Source organism: Myotis myotis, unplaced genomic scaffold, assembly GCF_014108235.1.
Source record: "Myotis myotis isolate mMyoMyo1 unplaced genomic scaffold, mMyoMyo1.p scaffold_m19_p_9, whole genome shotgun sequence".
Lineage (NCBI taxonomy): Eukaryota > Metazoa > Chordata > Mammalia > Chiroptera > Vespertilionidae > Myotis > Myotis myotis.
Genome location: NW_023416401.1, coordinates 24888529 through 24905735, shown reverse-complemented (window position 1 = coordinate 24905735; position 17207 = coordinate 24888529). Strand labels below are relative to the sequence as shown.

Genomic DNA, 17207 nt, shown 5'->3' with positions numbered 1-17207 from the left:
CAGCTTTACCAGCAGCCTCGGTGCTGAGAACGGCTCGTCCTAGGTGCCTTTCCTCTGGTGAGTGCTAGTGCCAGGTGGTTCTAGCTGGTTCCATCTGGTTCAACTGATCCTGTGTCTGGTAGGCTCTGAAGGAAGCTGACCATGTGTGGACTGAAGAAGGTGGCAGTGGGGAGCCTGGGGCACAGACAGAAGGCCTGTGGAGCTGGGAGTAAGGAATTCCCCCTTCCTCCCCCATGTGCCCACTGCATGTTTTCATCTGTGTGCCTTTGTGGGGTTACGTGTGTGCTTTGAGGATGGCATGCCCAGGGTCCACACTGCACAGCCCAGGCCTCGTCTGGCCTTGGCAACAGACTTCACATGCTGGCAGAGGCCAGTGCTGACCTGAAGAAGCGTTGCCCACCCTCACACCACTGCCTCCTTGAATAAGGATCAAGAGCAGGGCCTGGGAGATGAGATGGATATACATATACATATACATATACATATACATATACATATACATATACATATACATATGCTTTATTGAGATACTAGTGACCCGTTGCACAAAATCGCATGAGAACCGGGATCCATTCCCTTCCCCCCTTGCCATGGGACCGCCGCCCCGAGTCCCGGAGTCCCACCCCGTGTGGCCGGCATGCCACAGGACAGCCCCGAGTCCTGGAGTGCCACCCTGATGCCCCGCCTCCAGGCCGCGTGAAGCAGCCGCCGGGCCCTGCCCCCGTGGTGCGCACACGGGGCTGCAGAAACCCCGGCAGAAGCCATGCCAAGTGGCCACCGGGGCCCCTGCAGGGCCACGGGAACGCCAGTGGAAGCTGCACGGAGTGGCCACCGGGACCCCTGCAGCCCATGTGTGTGGGCCGCGGAAACCCCAGCAGAAGCCACGGGAGGTGGCCGCCAGCCCCGTCCCCACTGCCCCGCCCCCACTGTGCACACCACCATCTTGTGACAGCGTTATGATGTAAGGGTCAATTTGCATATTACCTCTTTATTATATAGGATAATTATATAACATACCATTTCATTTGTTTAAAGGGTTCAACTCAGCAGGTTTTAGTATATTCAGTTATGTAGTCATCACCACAATCAATTATAGAACATTTTCATCACCCCCAAAAGAAGCCCTTATACTCATTAGTAGTCACTCTTAAGTCCTCCCTCACCCTAGCCCCTGCAACCACTAGTTTGCCTTCTATCTCTATGGTTTTCCTCTTCTGGATCTTTTATATGAATAGTCATAGACTATGTGGTGTTTCATGACTGGCTTCTTTCATGTTGCTTATTTCCAGGTGTATCTCTGCTGTAGCATTTCTCAGTGCTTCATTCCTTTTTGTGGCTGAGTAACACTCCAGTAGCTCCATAGTCTACTTTTTGTTGTTTGTCAGCTGATGAGCATTTGGATTGTGTGCACCTTTTGGCTATTAGGAAGAATGCTGCTGTGAACACTGTTCAGCTCTGTGTGTGGAGGGGATGGATTTGTCTTATATTCTGCCTCGCCACACTTGCAGGCTGTGGGACTGTGAGCAAATCGCTTCAGTTCCCAGAGCCTCAGTGTTCTGAGAGTTCCTGGGAACTGGGGACACTGCTGTCTACCTTAGAGTAGGTAGATAACACTACTTGTTGATAATAGCAGTTATAATCTACTGAATGCCTTTATCATGACATTCACTGCACATATGCTATGTCATTGAGTTTAGCCCCAAAAGGGGCACAAGAGAATTTATTTCATAATTAATGTGGACCACTGTTATAATGGGCTAACACATTGCCTTGTTATTGCAAATCATTCAGTAGTTTGATGAATTCTCTTTTCATTGTATGTTCAGGGGAGAGCTCCCCCGACCTCACCTACACTTTTGGCTTTTTCACATTATTAGGGGGCATATTTCTTATCTCTTCTTTTCTGTACTTAAATTTAAAAAAAAAAATATATATATATATATATATATACACAAATATATATATATACACAAATATACACACACACACACACACACACACACACACACGGAGAAAAGTGCAGTGGCTGATTCTATCATTCCTGTCTTCCCTCTGCCATGAGAACTGCATGTCCCAAATAGGACTGGCTCCTTCATCCTGAATCCCAGAAGAATTCATGAGATAGAGCCACAGCTAACTCACAAAGGATGTTTAATATGAGCAAGAACTAAACCTTTGTTCTCTTAGCCACTGAAATTTATTTGGGGGTCACTCGTTACTGTAGCATAACCTAGTGAGACCTGACCAATACATTGAAACCTTACAATAACAGTGAGGTGGGTGCTATTATTATTTCTATTTTGTGAGAGAACTGAAGCTCAGAGAAGTTCAGTAACTTTCTTTAGTTTACTCAGAAAGTAGCAGAGGGATGCCTCAAGTCCCAGGCCCAGTTATTCTGGCTCCAGAGACTGTGCTCTTAAGAAGGTGGAAGTAGCCCTGGCTGGTGTGGCTCAGTTGGTTGGGCATCGTCCCATGCACCAAAGGTTCTGGGCTCGATCCCTGGTAGGGGGTGTGCAGGAGGCAGCCGATCGATGTTTTATTCTCACATTAATGTTTCTCTCTCTCCTTCTCTCCTTCCTCTCTCTCTCAAATATCAATTAAAAGCCCTGACCAGTTTGGCTCAGTGGATGGAGCGTTGGCCTGTGGACTGAAAGGTCCCAGGTTCGATTCCGGTCAAGGGCATGTACCTTGGTTGCGGTCACATCCCCAGTTGGGGGTGTGCAGGAGGCAGCTGATCGATGTTTCTCTCTCATCGATGTTTCTGACTCTCTATCCCTTTCCCTTCCTCTCTGTGAAAAATCAATAAAAAATATATTTAAAATAAAATAAAATATCAATTAAAAAATCTTTTAAAAAAGAAGACAGAAATATGTAGGCTGTGGTTGGTGAGTGATGAGTGACGCCGTGCGGCTGGAGCACCTGGTATATGCATGGCATCAGACTTGTAGGATAGGTTGGGGCAGATCATGAAAGCCTTGAGCACTGTGCTTGCAGACTCTGTTTTGGCCCACAACTCAGTTCTTCCAGAGCTTGTTCAGCTTTTCCCAAATGCAGGTGGGAATGGCTGCTTTTGGAAGGCTGCCCTTGTGGAGACTGTAAATTGTCTTCCTTCCAATGATTGCTGAGATGCCCCTTCCTCAGAAAGTTTTCCCATGCTAGACGGACTGCTGTGGTTCTCAACCTTCTGGCCCTTTAAATACAGTTCCTCATGTTGTGACCCAACCATAAAATTATTTTCGTTGCTATTTCATAACTGTAATGTTGTTACTGTTATGAATCGTAATGTAAATATCTGATATGCAGGATGGTCTTAGGAGACCCCTGTGAAAGGGTCGTTCGACCACCAAAGGGGTCACGACCCACAGGCTGAGAACCACTGGACTAGAGTGAACGACTTTCCCCTGACCATCACTGCTAGGTGTAGGACCTCCCGCTCCCCAAAATGCATTTACTATGCATTCAGAACTCTTTGTGCTCAGCTTATATTTTGGTTCTACATTTTTGCCCCTCTCTACATGTTTTGCACTTATCAGTACAGTTCTCGGTTGTAAATTTCCAGAAGGTAATACCTGCATCTACAATAAATTTTATTATGATTATATTTGCAATAAAATTTAATTCATTATTGAAATAATTCTACTTCTAATCCACACCCTCCCTCTACTTTCTTTGCTCATTTCTTCTTATTGCTCTTATAATACTGTGTATATCTCTGCCCTTGAACCATCCTGTGTTGTAATCATAACACCTTGTGTCATAATTGTCCCCTTACTTGTCTGTCTCCTGACAGACAGGGGGGCGGGGGTTTCAGCAAGATCTGGGTTTAATTCATCTGTTATGAGTCCCCAGCACAGGCCTGGAATAGGCACTTAGAAGGAGTTTGTTGAATGAAGGGTAATGACTTATCTGTTTCATCACCCCCCCCCCACACACACACACACACACACTACCTGTAAGCTCCTGAAAGACAACGACTGTGTCTTAATAAAATCCGCAATGCCAAGAAAAGTGTGGCATAAGGAAAGAGCTCAGTAGATGTGCACCTGATTGGATATGTAAGAGTGCGTTGTTTTCCGGGGCAGAGTTACAAAGTTCACTCATGTACATCGCTCAGTTGATCCTCTCAAAATCTCCAGATTCTCCCCATCTTCTGTTCCTAAGTCCTTGTCATGGGCTCTTTGCCTCCCTTGCTCCCACCATCTCATTTTTGCCTCTTTATGGTCTCTCCCTTTTTACCCTTCAAATCCTCTTGGAAGAAGGTCTGAGGAATTCACTGCCCCCGCCCTTCCTCAGTGTAAGGCAGCCTAAAGGTCAAAGTGTACCCTGATCTGCTCTGAACCAAGATCGTGTTCCTACTTAATGGGCAGGCTCATTGATCTCCCTGAGTCAGCGTCCTCCTCTGAAAATGGAGACAGTAGTGGTTGTGAGGATTAAATGAAGTAATGTAAGTTGATACCTATCGTAGGCTCTGGTTGAGCTTAGTAAGTGGAAGTGCCTGTCCTTATGGAATGGTGAACTTTGAGGCATCAGCAAGCCAGTGCAAAGGAATTGTGGTTTAATAGCAAGCATGGGATGGGTTGCCTAGTTGTTTTGGGGAATCTCCCCTCCCTGTGAGCTGCCACCTTTGGCCCAGGCAAGCCTTGGCCTCCTGCTCATGGTCAGCACCACGGACAGCTCCCCTTGCGCCTGGCTGGCTCTGTGGCTATTGCACCTAACAGTGTCTAATCCGCATTCAATCGCAAGTGTAGCACCAAGAGAAATAAAACATGTCAGAATTTACCTCTGACTTGCCATCGGCTGTCATTCATATCTTAATTTTAGAGATATTTAAAAATGTATGTCTAAGAATCAATGAAATGATGACAAATTATGAAAGATAATATCAGTGAGCAGTTGGCCATTGATCTTTGAACAGTTTAATTATAACAGTCAGCATTTATTGAATGTCCACTGTGTTCTAGGCCCTTTTTAAAATTAATTTTAGAGAGAGGAAGGAAAAGAGAGGGAGAGAAACATTGATGTGAGAGAGAAACAGCGATCAGTTGCCTCCTGCACGCACCCTGACTGGAGATTGAACCCGCAACCTTTTTGGTGTACAGGATGATGCTCCAACCAACCAAACCACACCACCCAGACCCAGGCCTTTCTCACTCCTTTCTCTCCTGTCCTGGGTTCTCTCTGCCCTCTGTACATTTATTTAACAAATATTACATTTGGAGAAGATAAATGTGAGCCAGATAGACAGTTAATTAACTGTTTTTCCACCATCCTTCTTCCCAAAATATTCCAGGCCTGAGCCTCATTTCTTCAGAACATTGCTTCCTGATGAAAGATAATCTAATGTGTTAACCTCTTTAGTCCACATCATGCTTAACCCATTTAAAAAGCATTGCAAACGCATAGCCTATGACCCAGCAGTTCACTCCTAGGTATGTACCCAGAAGACATGTGCACAAATGGTCACCCAAGCGCACACGTGCTGAATTAAAGGAGGAGTAGAGACCCCCATGGAGGTGAAGATAAAGGGCCCCTAGGGCTCAAGGAGTTTGGTCATGGAAGTCTTTGTAAAAGAGATGGAATTTGAAGTCTGTGGTAGAACAGAGTGAGTTGATTTGGTAAAAAATATGGTTATTGGAACCAGAAAGACCTGGGCTTGAATTCCTCTGCCATTCGTAGCTGTGTGTGTCCTTGGGAAAGTTACTTAACCTTCTTTTTTTTTTTAATATATTTTATTGATTTTTTACAGAGAGGAAGGGAGAGAGATAGAGAGTTAGAAACATCGATGAGAGAGAAACATCGATCAGCTGCCTCCTGCACATCTCCTACTGGGGATGTGCCCGCAACCCAGGTACATGCCCTTGACCGGAATCGAACCTGGGACCTTTCAGTCTGCAGGCCGACGCTCTATCCACTGAGCCAAACAGGTTTCGGCACTTAACCTTCTTGATCCTCATTTTATTACCCTGCAAAATCAGGTAATAGCTATCTCATGACTTATTGTGAGTATATGTCTTACATACCAAGTAAGATGATGCCTATGTTAAACACTTGGCATAGCATCTGGCAAAATGTTAATAATTTCATAATAGCCACCTTTGTTGAGTGCTTACTGAGGACCACCCCCCACCTTGGACATCTTGAAGATTAAATGGTATTAAATTATTACCTCATCTGGTTGTTATACTTAATCCTTACAAAAGCCCCAAGAGTTTGGTGAGTGCCTGATAATTTTAAGTGTTATTTAAAGCTTAGCTCTGGAGGATGGTTAGAATGTTGATAGGGAAGATGAGGGAGTAGGAGAGTAAAGGAGAGAAAACCAGGGTGAGGAAGTTACTGAGGATATACGTGAGTGATGAGGTGCTAGCTGGGCTGGGGTGTGGAGGCTGAAGGGGACCAGGAGCAGATGGGGAGGGAATCAGGTAACCGAGAGTCTTGAATGCTTGGATGCAAAAGTTGAACCTTGGCAGGCAGTGGGAAGCCATTCCAAGGCTTTAAATGGGATTATAGCCTGATTGAAGGTGTGACTTGTAAACTAGAGGCCGGTGCACAGGATTCGTGACTGGCGGGGGGCGTGTCCTGTGGGAATCGGCCTGCTGTGGGAGCACATCTCATCTGGGTCAGCCGAGCGGCTGTGGACCTGCCCTCGGAGCGGCTGCTCCCTAGTCCAGCATCTTCCGTGGAGCCAGAGCACTCGCCTCTCCAGGGGACCCGGTCGGGGCTGGGCCCAGGGACAATAGAACTGAGAGGCAGCACAGTAGGCCTCAGTCCCGTGGTGGCCACAAACCTGCTTCCCAGCCTCTGGGGTCAGCTCTTCGAGCCCGTGGTGGTGCTGTGGTCTGGAGGAGGCAGCAGGGAGCGAGGAGGAGGAGGAGCCTGGGGCAAGGAGGCGATGATTGCAGCCTGGGGTTTCTGCCCATCAGCCTGGGGTTCGCAGCCGGAGCAGCCACTCATCCCGGTCAGCCAAGCGGCACTCCCACTGTGGTAGCACACTGACCACCAGGGGTCAGGGGGTAGCTCCTGCATTAAGTGTCTGCCCCCTGGTGGTCAGTGCACATCATAGCGACTGGTCGATCGGTCATTCTGGTCGTTCTGCTGTTCGTTCGCTGGGCTTTTATTATATGGGATTTGTATTTTACCTTCATTTTCATTATAGAATTAATCCATTATCTCTAAAACTTCAAGAGACATAGAAGCATACAAAAAAGAAAAGTCCCCCAGGGTGCTGGTTGGAGTATAAATTAGTACAATTACTTTGGAAAATGATTTGGCAATGTCTGCTAAAGCTGAACAAATGCCTGCCCCTTGACCCAGCAACTCCACTCCTACATATAGTTCTAAGACCTGGATACAAGTGTTCACCAGACCATGCACTAAAGTAATTATAAGAGCATTATTCTTTTTGTTATTGTTGTTAATCCTCACCTGAGGATATTTTCCCATTGGTTTTTAGAGAGAGTGGAAGGTAGGGGAACAGACAGAGAGAAACATCAATGTGAGAGAGATACATAGATTCTTTGCCTTCTGACTGGGGCTGGGGATTGAGCCTGCAACTGAGGTATATGCCCTTGACTGGAATTGAACCCAGGACCCTTCAGTTCATAGGCTGACACTCTATCCAGTGAGCCAGACCAGCTAGGGCTAGCAACATTATTCTTAATAGACCCAAACTGGAAAAAAAATCAAATGCCAATCAACAGCACAATAGATAAATAGATTGGGCATATTCATACCATGGAACACTACATAGCAGTGGTGATAAGCCATCTACAACTACGTCCAACAATATGGATGGATCGCACAATCAACAAGTATTGAGCAGAGGAAGCTCCCCTCCCCCTCAAAAAAGGCCATGCTTTGTGTATAAAAGTTCAAAACTAGGCAAAACTCGTATCTGGTGTTGGAGATCAGGATAGTGGCTCTCCTTGTGGAGCAACACAGAGACTGGAAGACTCACAAGTGAGCTTTGGGGATCCTAGTAACGCTCTGATTCTCCACCTGGGTGCTGGTTACGTGAGGACGTTTAGTTTGTGAAAATTCATCGAGCTACACGCTTAATGTTTCTGCACTTTTTTAAATGACCTTCCACACACCCCCTTTAAAAACCTTTCCCCCTGCAGCTATTCACCATCAGGAGATTGGTTTTTCTGTGTCTATGCACAAAGATATGTATAATCTGTAGCTTTAGAAAGGCAGTATTATGTCTTACATACCATTCCCCATCGTATTTTGTTTTTAGCTTAGTATGTCGAGGCGATCTTTTTGTTAACTGTAAACATAGATCCACATGATCGTTTTTTCACAGTTGCACAGTATTCTCCTGTGGGATGTGTCCTTTTGTAAACGGGTCCCCTGTTGGTGGGCAGTTAACTCCAGCATTTCATTGGTGTAAGTGATACTGTGGGGGACTTCTTCCTGCACATCTTTGTGTACTTTTGTGACTATTTGTGTAGAGTGAATTAGTTGGGGTGGAATATCTTGGTCTGAAGTGGTCACTTAAGTTAGTTAATCTGTTAATGGCTTGTTTGGTGGGTGGAAGCAGGGAGACCAGTTAGGAGGCTGTTAAAATAGTTTAAACTTGAGGTATTGAAGCTGGTTGGTTGTGAAAAGGGATAAGCAGGGGGAGATATAAGAGATATTAAGGGCAAAGACTTTGTATGCCTTGGCATTGATGGGAAAGGGGAAATGTCAGAGATGTCCTGGGGGTTCTGAGTCTAGGTGACTGGGAAGGTTGGAACACACATTGGAAAGAGTTGATGGAGAAAGTGGGAGCAGGGATGGGTGTGGCTTTGGCCAGCTTGCATCCAAGGAGCCTGCTCATCATCCAGGAGGTGATGTCCATAATGCAGTTGGAAGTGTTGCTCTCAGAGTTGAGGACTACAGATTGAGGCATAGGATTCACCTAGATGGTCCTGGTGTTGCTGGAAGGGGATGAAATCAACAAGGGGAGGATCTAGAGCAGAGAAAGAATCCAAAGACAGAATGGCGAGGCCCTAAATACAGGATGGTAGTAGTGATCAGGGACAGGAGGAAGCCTGCTAGAATTCACAATCACAGGCCAAAGAAGGAGGGATCTGAAGTGACTACTCAAGGGAGGAAGTAATCAGTGTTAGCTCCCCTCCTTCTGGCCCCCCAGTGGGTGTTATCATTACATCTTGTACTTGTCTTCAGAGCACTTACACACTTGTGATTAATCCATGTGATCATCTGTTCAATGTCTGCCTCTCTCCGCACTGTGAGCTCCATGGAGGCAGGGACCACACCACTCTCGCTCTCTGTCCCCAGCATCAGGCACGGTGTTTGGCACACAGTGGAGTTGGTTCCCTAAGTGTTTGCTGCCTCCTGCAGGAGTCTAGCCATCCACACACCCTCCCTCTCCCTTAAACCCACATACCACATTCTGCCCAAGTTGGGAGACGAGGGACTTAGGACCCTGCGGGAGAAAATTCAAGCTGCACAGTTTGAGTCTTGGGTGTAGCCAGTGTTAGTGGGTGGCCAAAATGGGTCACTCGAACTCCATTTATTTGGATGTCACCGTGGCCAGCCACAGAGTCCACAGGACTCCACTCCAGGCCTTGGCAGTGGAGCATCCTGATAACCTGGGATAATGAAGCCTCTCTTGTCAGTGGAGACCAGACTTAGAAGTGCAGTCAGCATCCCATGAACAGAAAGGCACTCAGTGGTTGTTTCTTGAGTTCCGGTGTTAGGGCTGAGACAAGGCCCTGGTGCATGGTTGGAGCCGTCGTCAGACTGGTTCAGCAAGCCCTGTGAACGGAGTGGAAGCCACGCTGTAAGAGATGGAAGTGTGTGGTTGGCGACATGGCGGGAGAGGCTATTCTATGAGAAATGTGTTGGTTGAAGCAGGTGGTGGAAGAAGTGAAGCCTTGAGCAGACTTGCAGGAGGAGTGGAAAGAGCCGAAGACGGAGAGGTGGCAGATTCAAGGTTCAGAGAGCACAAGGGGTGGGAGGAGTTTCCAGAGAGGATGGGAGGAGGAGGGATAGGGAGAACAGATGGCAGATCCGCCTTGGCAAGGAGGTCAGAGAAGAGGGAGGGTCGAGGGGCAGGTTGGAAGGTCTGATGGTGACGTTTGGAAGCGGGAAAGAGCAAATCAAGGAAACACATCTTTTCAGCCAAGTGGGAGACAGGTCATCTGTTGGGATGGATGGGGCTATGGCCTGGGGAGTGGGAAAACATTGGTCCAGGCACTTTGGGGAATGTAACTGCATGAGCAAGAGATGGCCAGTGGATAGCTTCGATGGTAGATCTTGTTGGTGTGGTTGGTACAACTATGGTCCCAGATTGGGGACTCACAAGGTGACATGTCAGAGGGAACATGCAAGACAGTTGGCTTGGGCAGATTTGGGGAGTTCTGGGAGGTCTTTCTCTGTAGCAGCTAAGGCTACTTTTGTTTGGCACCTACCATGTGCCAGGCGCTGTGGTAAATGTTCTATCGTTAACCCTCTCAGCAGCTCCATGAGGTAGATGCTACCCAACTTGCCCACGGTCAGCTTGCCTGTGACTCTGCCTGGGCTTTGATTGCAAAGCCAGGCTCACCTGTGTGGTGACTCACGCCTATTCTGGGGCCCAAACAGGGTACTGGATGTGGGATACTTAGATGCCATAGAATGCCACCCAGATGTGAAGCCCACCTCTCCAAACCCCCTCCTCAGCCCCTATGGGGTCTGTCTGAGTTGTTATCATGTTTTGGACGGAAGGCTCATCGCGATCACCAGGCTGTGGAGCACGGAGCCCTTTCTCGGGAGAAATGTGTCAGATCCTGGCGGGTGAGGGCGAGTCGGGGTGGGGCTCCAGAGCAGGGCTCAGTGGGAAGTTGAATCCCGGACAGGGGTCTGGAGTTTGTCCGACATAGGACTGTGCTTGTGTGAATGCGTGAGTGGAGGAGCGGCGACTCTGTGCTGTGAGTGTTTCTGAGGGAGCATGTGTGTGTTTTGGAGTCTTTCTCTGTGCCTCTGTACCGCTCTACACAGAGAAATAGAAATGTTGAGGTGTGTGTGTGGGGGGGGTGCAGAAACAGATTAGTGAGAGAACAAATGGAGGAATGAAGGGAACACGGACACAGGGACACACATGCTCCCCCCACACACACACATGTTCAGAAACACTCAGGTGACACACAGAAATGCATCGGCAGTTTCCCTGTGTGCCTTCTTGAGTGGGATGGCCTATCCCTCGTATGTGGGTATGCGCCTGTGTGTGTGACCGGCCTCAGAAACAGCATGATAGGTCTGTGGAGCCCATGGAAACACTAACATGGACACTCAGACACAACGTGTCTTTGCACGTATATTCCTGTGTATGCGTGTGTGTTCCTGTGTGTTTTTCTGAGTATATGTGCACATGTGGGAGACAAAGATGTGGGCACATGCTCCGAGAACACGCGCAGAGCACCTGTACCTGTGTCTGTGTCAGAGTCAGAAGGAAGGGGCACCATTATTGAGCTGGGAGGGGGGAGGCTGGGAGAAGGCCAGCGGCAGGCATCCTGGTCCCGCTCTGTCTCTGGGTACACAGACCCAGCGCTCCTGTCCTCTCCACGCAGGATGGTGGGGTGTGGGTGGTGCTGCTTTCCCCAGGGGGTCAGCAAGCACTGGGGAAGCCCCTGAGGTATGCCAGCTCATCCCAGACTGTGGGGGGATCTCACAAAAGATCCACTCCGCCTCTAGCAAAGCCACAGTCCCCCAGGTGGTGGCCGATGGGAAGCTCTCCACGATCACCAGGCTGTGGAGCACGGAGCGAAGAGACCCTCCCGGGTCAAACCCTGGCTCCCCCCTTTCTGGCTATACAGATGTGAGCGTGTCGCTTAACCCCTGAGCCTCGTGTCCTCGGTGTTGAAGCAGGGAGAGCAGGAGCATCCACATGGTGGGTTGAGACCACGCTCAGGCAGACCCTCCTTCTCCAGCAGGTTTTAATTGAACACCTACAGTGGCTGGGCCTGTTCTCGGCCCAGGGGCTTCAGCAGTGGGCAAAACAACATTCTGTGTCCTTGCGGAGCTTACCGTCTTTGTGGAGAAAGCTGGCCAATAAATCAGGAATGCGCCCTGTGTTTGGAAGAAAGCCACAGCATGGCCACGGGGCAGAGAAAGCCAGGGGGTGGTCAAGGAAGGTCTCGGAGAGGGTGATGTGCCATCACGGAGTGGAGGCCATGGATTGAGCTCCTGCCCAAGGGGAGGGAATAGCAAGGGGAGAGGACTGTTTGTCTTCATTAAAACCTTGTTGTTCTCCCATTTACAGCTGGGGAAATGAGGCACAGAGAGGCTGAGTAATTTGCCCAAAGCCTCACAGCCGATGAGAAAAAGATCCAGGATTTGAACCTGGGCAATCTGGTTTCAGAGCCAGTAGCCTCAATCAGTGGTCCTCTATGGAGGGTGACTGTTGCCCCTAGGGAATGTTTTGCAATGTCTGGAGATGTTTTTGATTGCCACACTGGATTGGAGGGTGCTACTAGCATTTACTGGGTAGAGGCCAGGGTTACCATTAGACTTTTACAGTGCACAGGACATCCCTGACAACAAAGCAATATCCCATCCAAAACTGCCCGTTGTGCTGGGGTTGACAAGAGTATGGCCTATAGTAGGTGCTCAATAAATAGTAGCTGCAGAAGAGGAGGAGAAAGGATTTGGAGAAGGTTGCAGGGGAGACATGACTTCCAATTCAAAGGGGAGAGAGAGGCAGTCCATGGAAATGAATCCATCAGGTGAGAGAACACATGTGATACTGATTATGGGGTGGGTATGAATGACAGACTGCCCCCTGCAGGCTGGGTGCAGGTGAGGCCAGTGGTAGGAGGAGGTTGTTGGGTTGGGGGTGGGACCAAAGCTGGCCGCCACCAGCCCCTGAAATGCTAACCAGATGTCTGGCCTCTCTGTCCTCTCCCACCCTGTGTCTCTCTCCTCATTTCCCGCTGCCTCTCTGCCAAGAAGGGGACAGCCGGAGGCTGAAGGGGGCCATTCAGAGGAGCACGGAGACGGGCCTGGCGGTGGAGATGCCCAGCCGGACGCTGCGCCAGACCAGCCATGAGTCCATCGAGGACAGCATGAACAGCTACGGATCGGAGGGCAAGTGAGTGTGAGCCCGGCGCGCCCCCAGGCCTCCTGGCTCTCGGTCTTCCCTGGCATGGGGCGGGAGGGTCTCAGACTTTGAGGGGCATTGGCTGAGGGTTCCCACACTGTCCTGTCTTCAGAAGGGAGGCGATGAAGCAAGGAAGCTCTGAGGAAGACCAAGGACAGCCAGACTCTGGTGCCTGACTGCCTAGATTTGAATCCTGGCTCCACCACTCATTGGCTGTGTGACCTTGGTCAGGTCATCTCTCTGTGCCTCAGTTTCCTCATCTGTAAAATGAGGATAAATACTAACATTAAAGGGGTGTTAGGAAGACTAAATGGGTTCGTTTTTATAAAAAGAATAGGACAGTGCTCAGCCTCCACCTTGGCTCCCCGAAATTTTGGGCCCTGCCTGGCGGCTCAGGGTTTCTGCTGGCTGAAAGCCTTCCCACCTCCAGCCCCTCTTAAACTGGGCATCTCTGGCCTCTGTGAATGACCTCACCTTGGCAGATGCTGCCGTTCCACCCACCCCCTAGAGAGACTTTCCGGAGGGCGAGAAGAGGAGGAGGACCGGCGGAAGGGAGAGGAGGAGGAGGAGAAGGGAACAAATGTTTTCTTTAACCTGAAAAACTTGGCAAGGCCGCAAAACTTGGAGGAAGATATTCTGGGCATCTGGGTAGTAGTAGGTCCCTGCTGAGTTTCAGGGGGTCAGGAGGTTTGAGTCCTAGTCCTGGCTCTGCCACTTACCCAAGTGGCCATGGGCATGTTCCTTGGCCTGTCGAAACAGCAGGAGGCCAGCAAACATTTCGTCTGTTGGTTTGAGGACCAGGTCACGGGAGGGTAGTGTGGTGCCGTGAGCAGTGACAGTAAGTCAAACCCATATTCCCATTTCATAGAACAGGAGATGAAGGCCAATCAACTTTCTCCGAGGGGAGCAGCATGGGAGGGTAATAAAGTTGTTGTGAGGACTAAGTGAGTTAATAAATGTGAAAGCACTTAGAATAGTGACTGACACATAGCAAGTGCTGTTATTATTCGCAGTCATGGTTGTTTGTTGTTGACTTAGCTGCTGTAATTTGGATATTCTGCTCCTCAAGGTCAGATGCATCTTAATGGATACATTGAACCACCCTAAACAAAATCGTGTCTATAAAGTGCTTAGCACAGGATAAATGTTGGCTTTATAATTATTAAAAGATTTTAGATGTGGCCGGCATGGCTCAGTAGTTGAGGGTCGACCTATGAACCAGGGGGTTACGTTTTGATTCCTGGTCAGGTCACATGCCTGGGTTTTGGGCTTGAATCTCCAGTGTAGGGCGTGCAGGAGGCAGCCAATCAATGATTCTCATTATTAATATTTCTGTTTCTCTCTCCCTCTCCCTTCCTCTCTGAAATCAATAAAAAAAAATGTATATATATATATATTTTAAAAAGGAGGTCTTGAGCCCAGTTGAGGGAAGATTGGGTGGTTTGGAGGATGTAGGGTCCAGTAGAAGGCAGAGTCTTGCCCGCCTGAGAGGGGCTGAGCTCAGCCAGGTGCTGCCACCCTGCTCAACACCTGGCTGAGGAAAGGAAGGTGAAGGGACAGGTGGGGACCTTGAGCTGTGGTTGGCCTCCTCCTTTTACTGGAGGTATTTTAGGCACTGGCAGGACCCAGATTCCAGACTCTGAAACAGGAGGGGGTGTGACCATCCTCCTCCTGGGCTCCTGCCAGCCTAGCCCAGGCTTATAGGAAGCCAACATGCTTGAGCAGCTCCCAGCCTGTGGCCCTGGGAGCTTCTGGGTCTGTCTGCCCCAGCCACTGGATCACCAGGCTTGTGTGTTCCTGCAGGTGGGCACAGGGCTGCTCCCATGTGGATTTTTATTTCAGCAAATGGGATCAGCCACTTACAGTGTACAAGACAATTGGGCTGTGCACTTTGGGGACCCTGCCTTCTTCTGACGAAGCAACTAGCAGTGGTGAGAACTGCAAAGGACAGGCATAGAGAACTGGGGAAATGTTGCATCCTACCCAGGTTTTGGGGCTGGGGAAGGGGTGCGTGTGGGTTGGGCCACTTGTTAGTGAAGATCCTTGGGCTCCAGATTATCCTATACCAGGTTACAGTGGCTTTGTCCCTCGCTGTGTGACCTTGGTCAGGTCATCTCTCTGCCTCAGATCCTTGGGCTCCAGATTATCCTTTACCAGGTTACAGTGGCTTTGTCCCTCGCTGTTCCGGATATAGTCCCACAGCATTGGCATCCCCTGGAAGCTGGGTGGAAATGTAGCATGTCAGGCTCCATCCCAGACCCTCTGAACCAGTCTGCCTTTAACAGGGTCCCCATGTGCACATTAACCCTTTGAGTGCCAACCAGTATCCTAGGAACTATGCTAAAATTGCCAAGGCATTTTTGCTGATTTTACAGCAGTTTAGGAAAAAAATTATGAAAATTAGGCAGATAAATGTCAGTGGTCAATTTTAGAACTACAAACATTCGGCATCATAAGTAATCTGCACTTAGGTGCCATCTGTCAATAAAGAGTGAACTACTAGCATCTAATAGTGACACTGCAGGAGGAGCGCGATAGCGCTCCCCGCACTTATGGGGAAAGACATGTGGAGTGCGATCATGCTCCCCGGCACTCGAGGTTCAGGTTGAGCAGCACTGGCTCAACAGTGATGCTCTAGAGCTAACACTTACTGAGCACTGGCTGTGTGCAGACACTGTGCTAAGTGCTTGTACACAATGACTCCTCTCATTCTCAGAGCAACCTGATGACACTGGAACTGTTACTATCCCCATTTTACAGGCAAGAAAATGGAGGCCAAGAGAGGTTAATTAACTTGCCCAAGGTCACAGAGCCAGTAAGTGGCTTCAAATGCTGGGATTCAAATCTAGGCATTTGGAGTCTGCCCTTAACCATTACACTGGACCAGCGGTTCTCAACTTGTGGGTCGCGACCCTTTGGGGGTCGAATGACCCTTTCACAGGGGTCGCCCAAGACCATCAGAAAACACATATATAATTACATATTGTTTTTGTGATTAATCACTATGCTTTAATTATGTTCAATTTGTAACAATGAAAATACATCCTGCATATCAGATATTTACATTATGATTCATAACAGTAGCAAAATTACAGTTATGAAGTAGCAACGAAAATAATTTTATGGTTGGGGGTCACCACAACATGAGGGACTGTATTAAAGGGTTGTGGCATTAGGAAGGTTGAGAACCACTGCTCTAGACTCTTTCCCTTATTTAATGGATGCATCTATTTCTGGAGATAGATGATTCCAGGGTGGTTTGATGGCTAAATTATGCCATAAAGGGCCTAGAGTCCCTCCATCGATTCCCTCCATAGGCCTCAGTATGTTGGACTGCTCCTGGTTCATCCCTAAAGCTAGGAAGGGCTTTCTTTCTCTGAGCCTCTTTCTACCTGATGGAAAATTGAGGTTCTGAATGTCAAATATAGAAGGGAATAGATGTGGGTTTAGTAACCAGCCACGCTCCCCCCACCAGCAGGCCCATATCCCCCAGACAAAGGACAGGGTTCAAGCCACGAGAACAGTATCTCCCTGGACCCCCCTGAATCCTGAGATACTCCCTGGTGACTGGGTTCCTCGTGACCCGAGACATGGATTCGAGTGCAGGTAGGTCACCGGAAGTGATTCCAGATAACCGTGGTGGAGGATCGCGTGCGAGAGACAGGACAGGGGGATACCTGCACCTTGAGAAGCCAGCTGCCACTGTGGGCAACCTGAGTCCAGTCCTCATGGGGACTCGGAGCCAGTGAGGAGCATGTGCCTGAGAGTCACCCCGGCAGCGAGGGAGTGAAGTATCTGTGCTCAGGCTCATCAGTTACTAGTTGACGGCTGCTCTGGTTCACCCTCCTGCCCTTCCTGCGCACAGGGGAGGCCAGAGACAGTCCTCAGGGGCCAGACAAGCGCATGTGCTGCAGTTAGAAGTCAGTGTGACGTGGTGAAGGCCAGGAGATATTGGCGGGCGGGTTGGCAGTCTGCTCCCCTGTCTGAGTGCACAGCACCATGTCCTGCTGCCCACGCCAGAAACCTGGGGTTCTCCTAGACGGCTCCCCTTCTCTCACACTCCAGATCCAACCCATAATTGGGCTCTCTTCTTTCACTTCTAGTTATCTCTTGACTCCACCCA

The 17207-nt window shown here is 49.0% G+C and overlaps 1 protein-coding gene across 1 annotated transcript in view; it reads left to right on the top strand.

Annotated features, from left to right (window-relative positions):
* Window positions 1-17207, top strand: part of RIMS4 (regulating synaptic membrane exocytosis 4) — a 52205-nt gene that overhangs the window by 23436 nt on the left and 11562 nt on the right. Inside the window, exon 2 of the mRNA XM_036323856.1 lies at window positions 12937-13075. Coding sequence (XP_036179749.1) covers window positions 12937-13075 — 139 coding nt within the window. The remainder of the gene's footprint in view (window positions 1-12936; window positions 13076-17207) is intronic.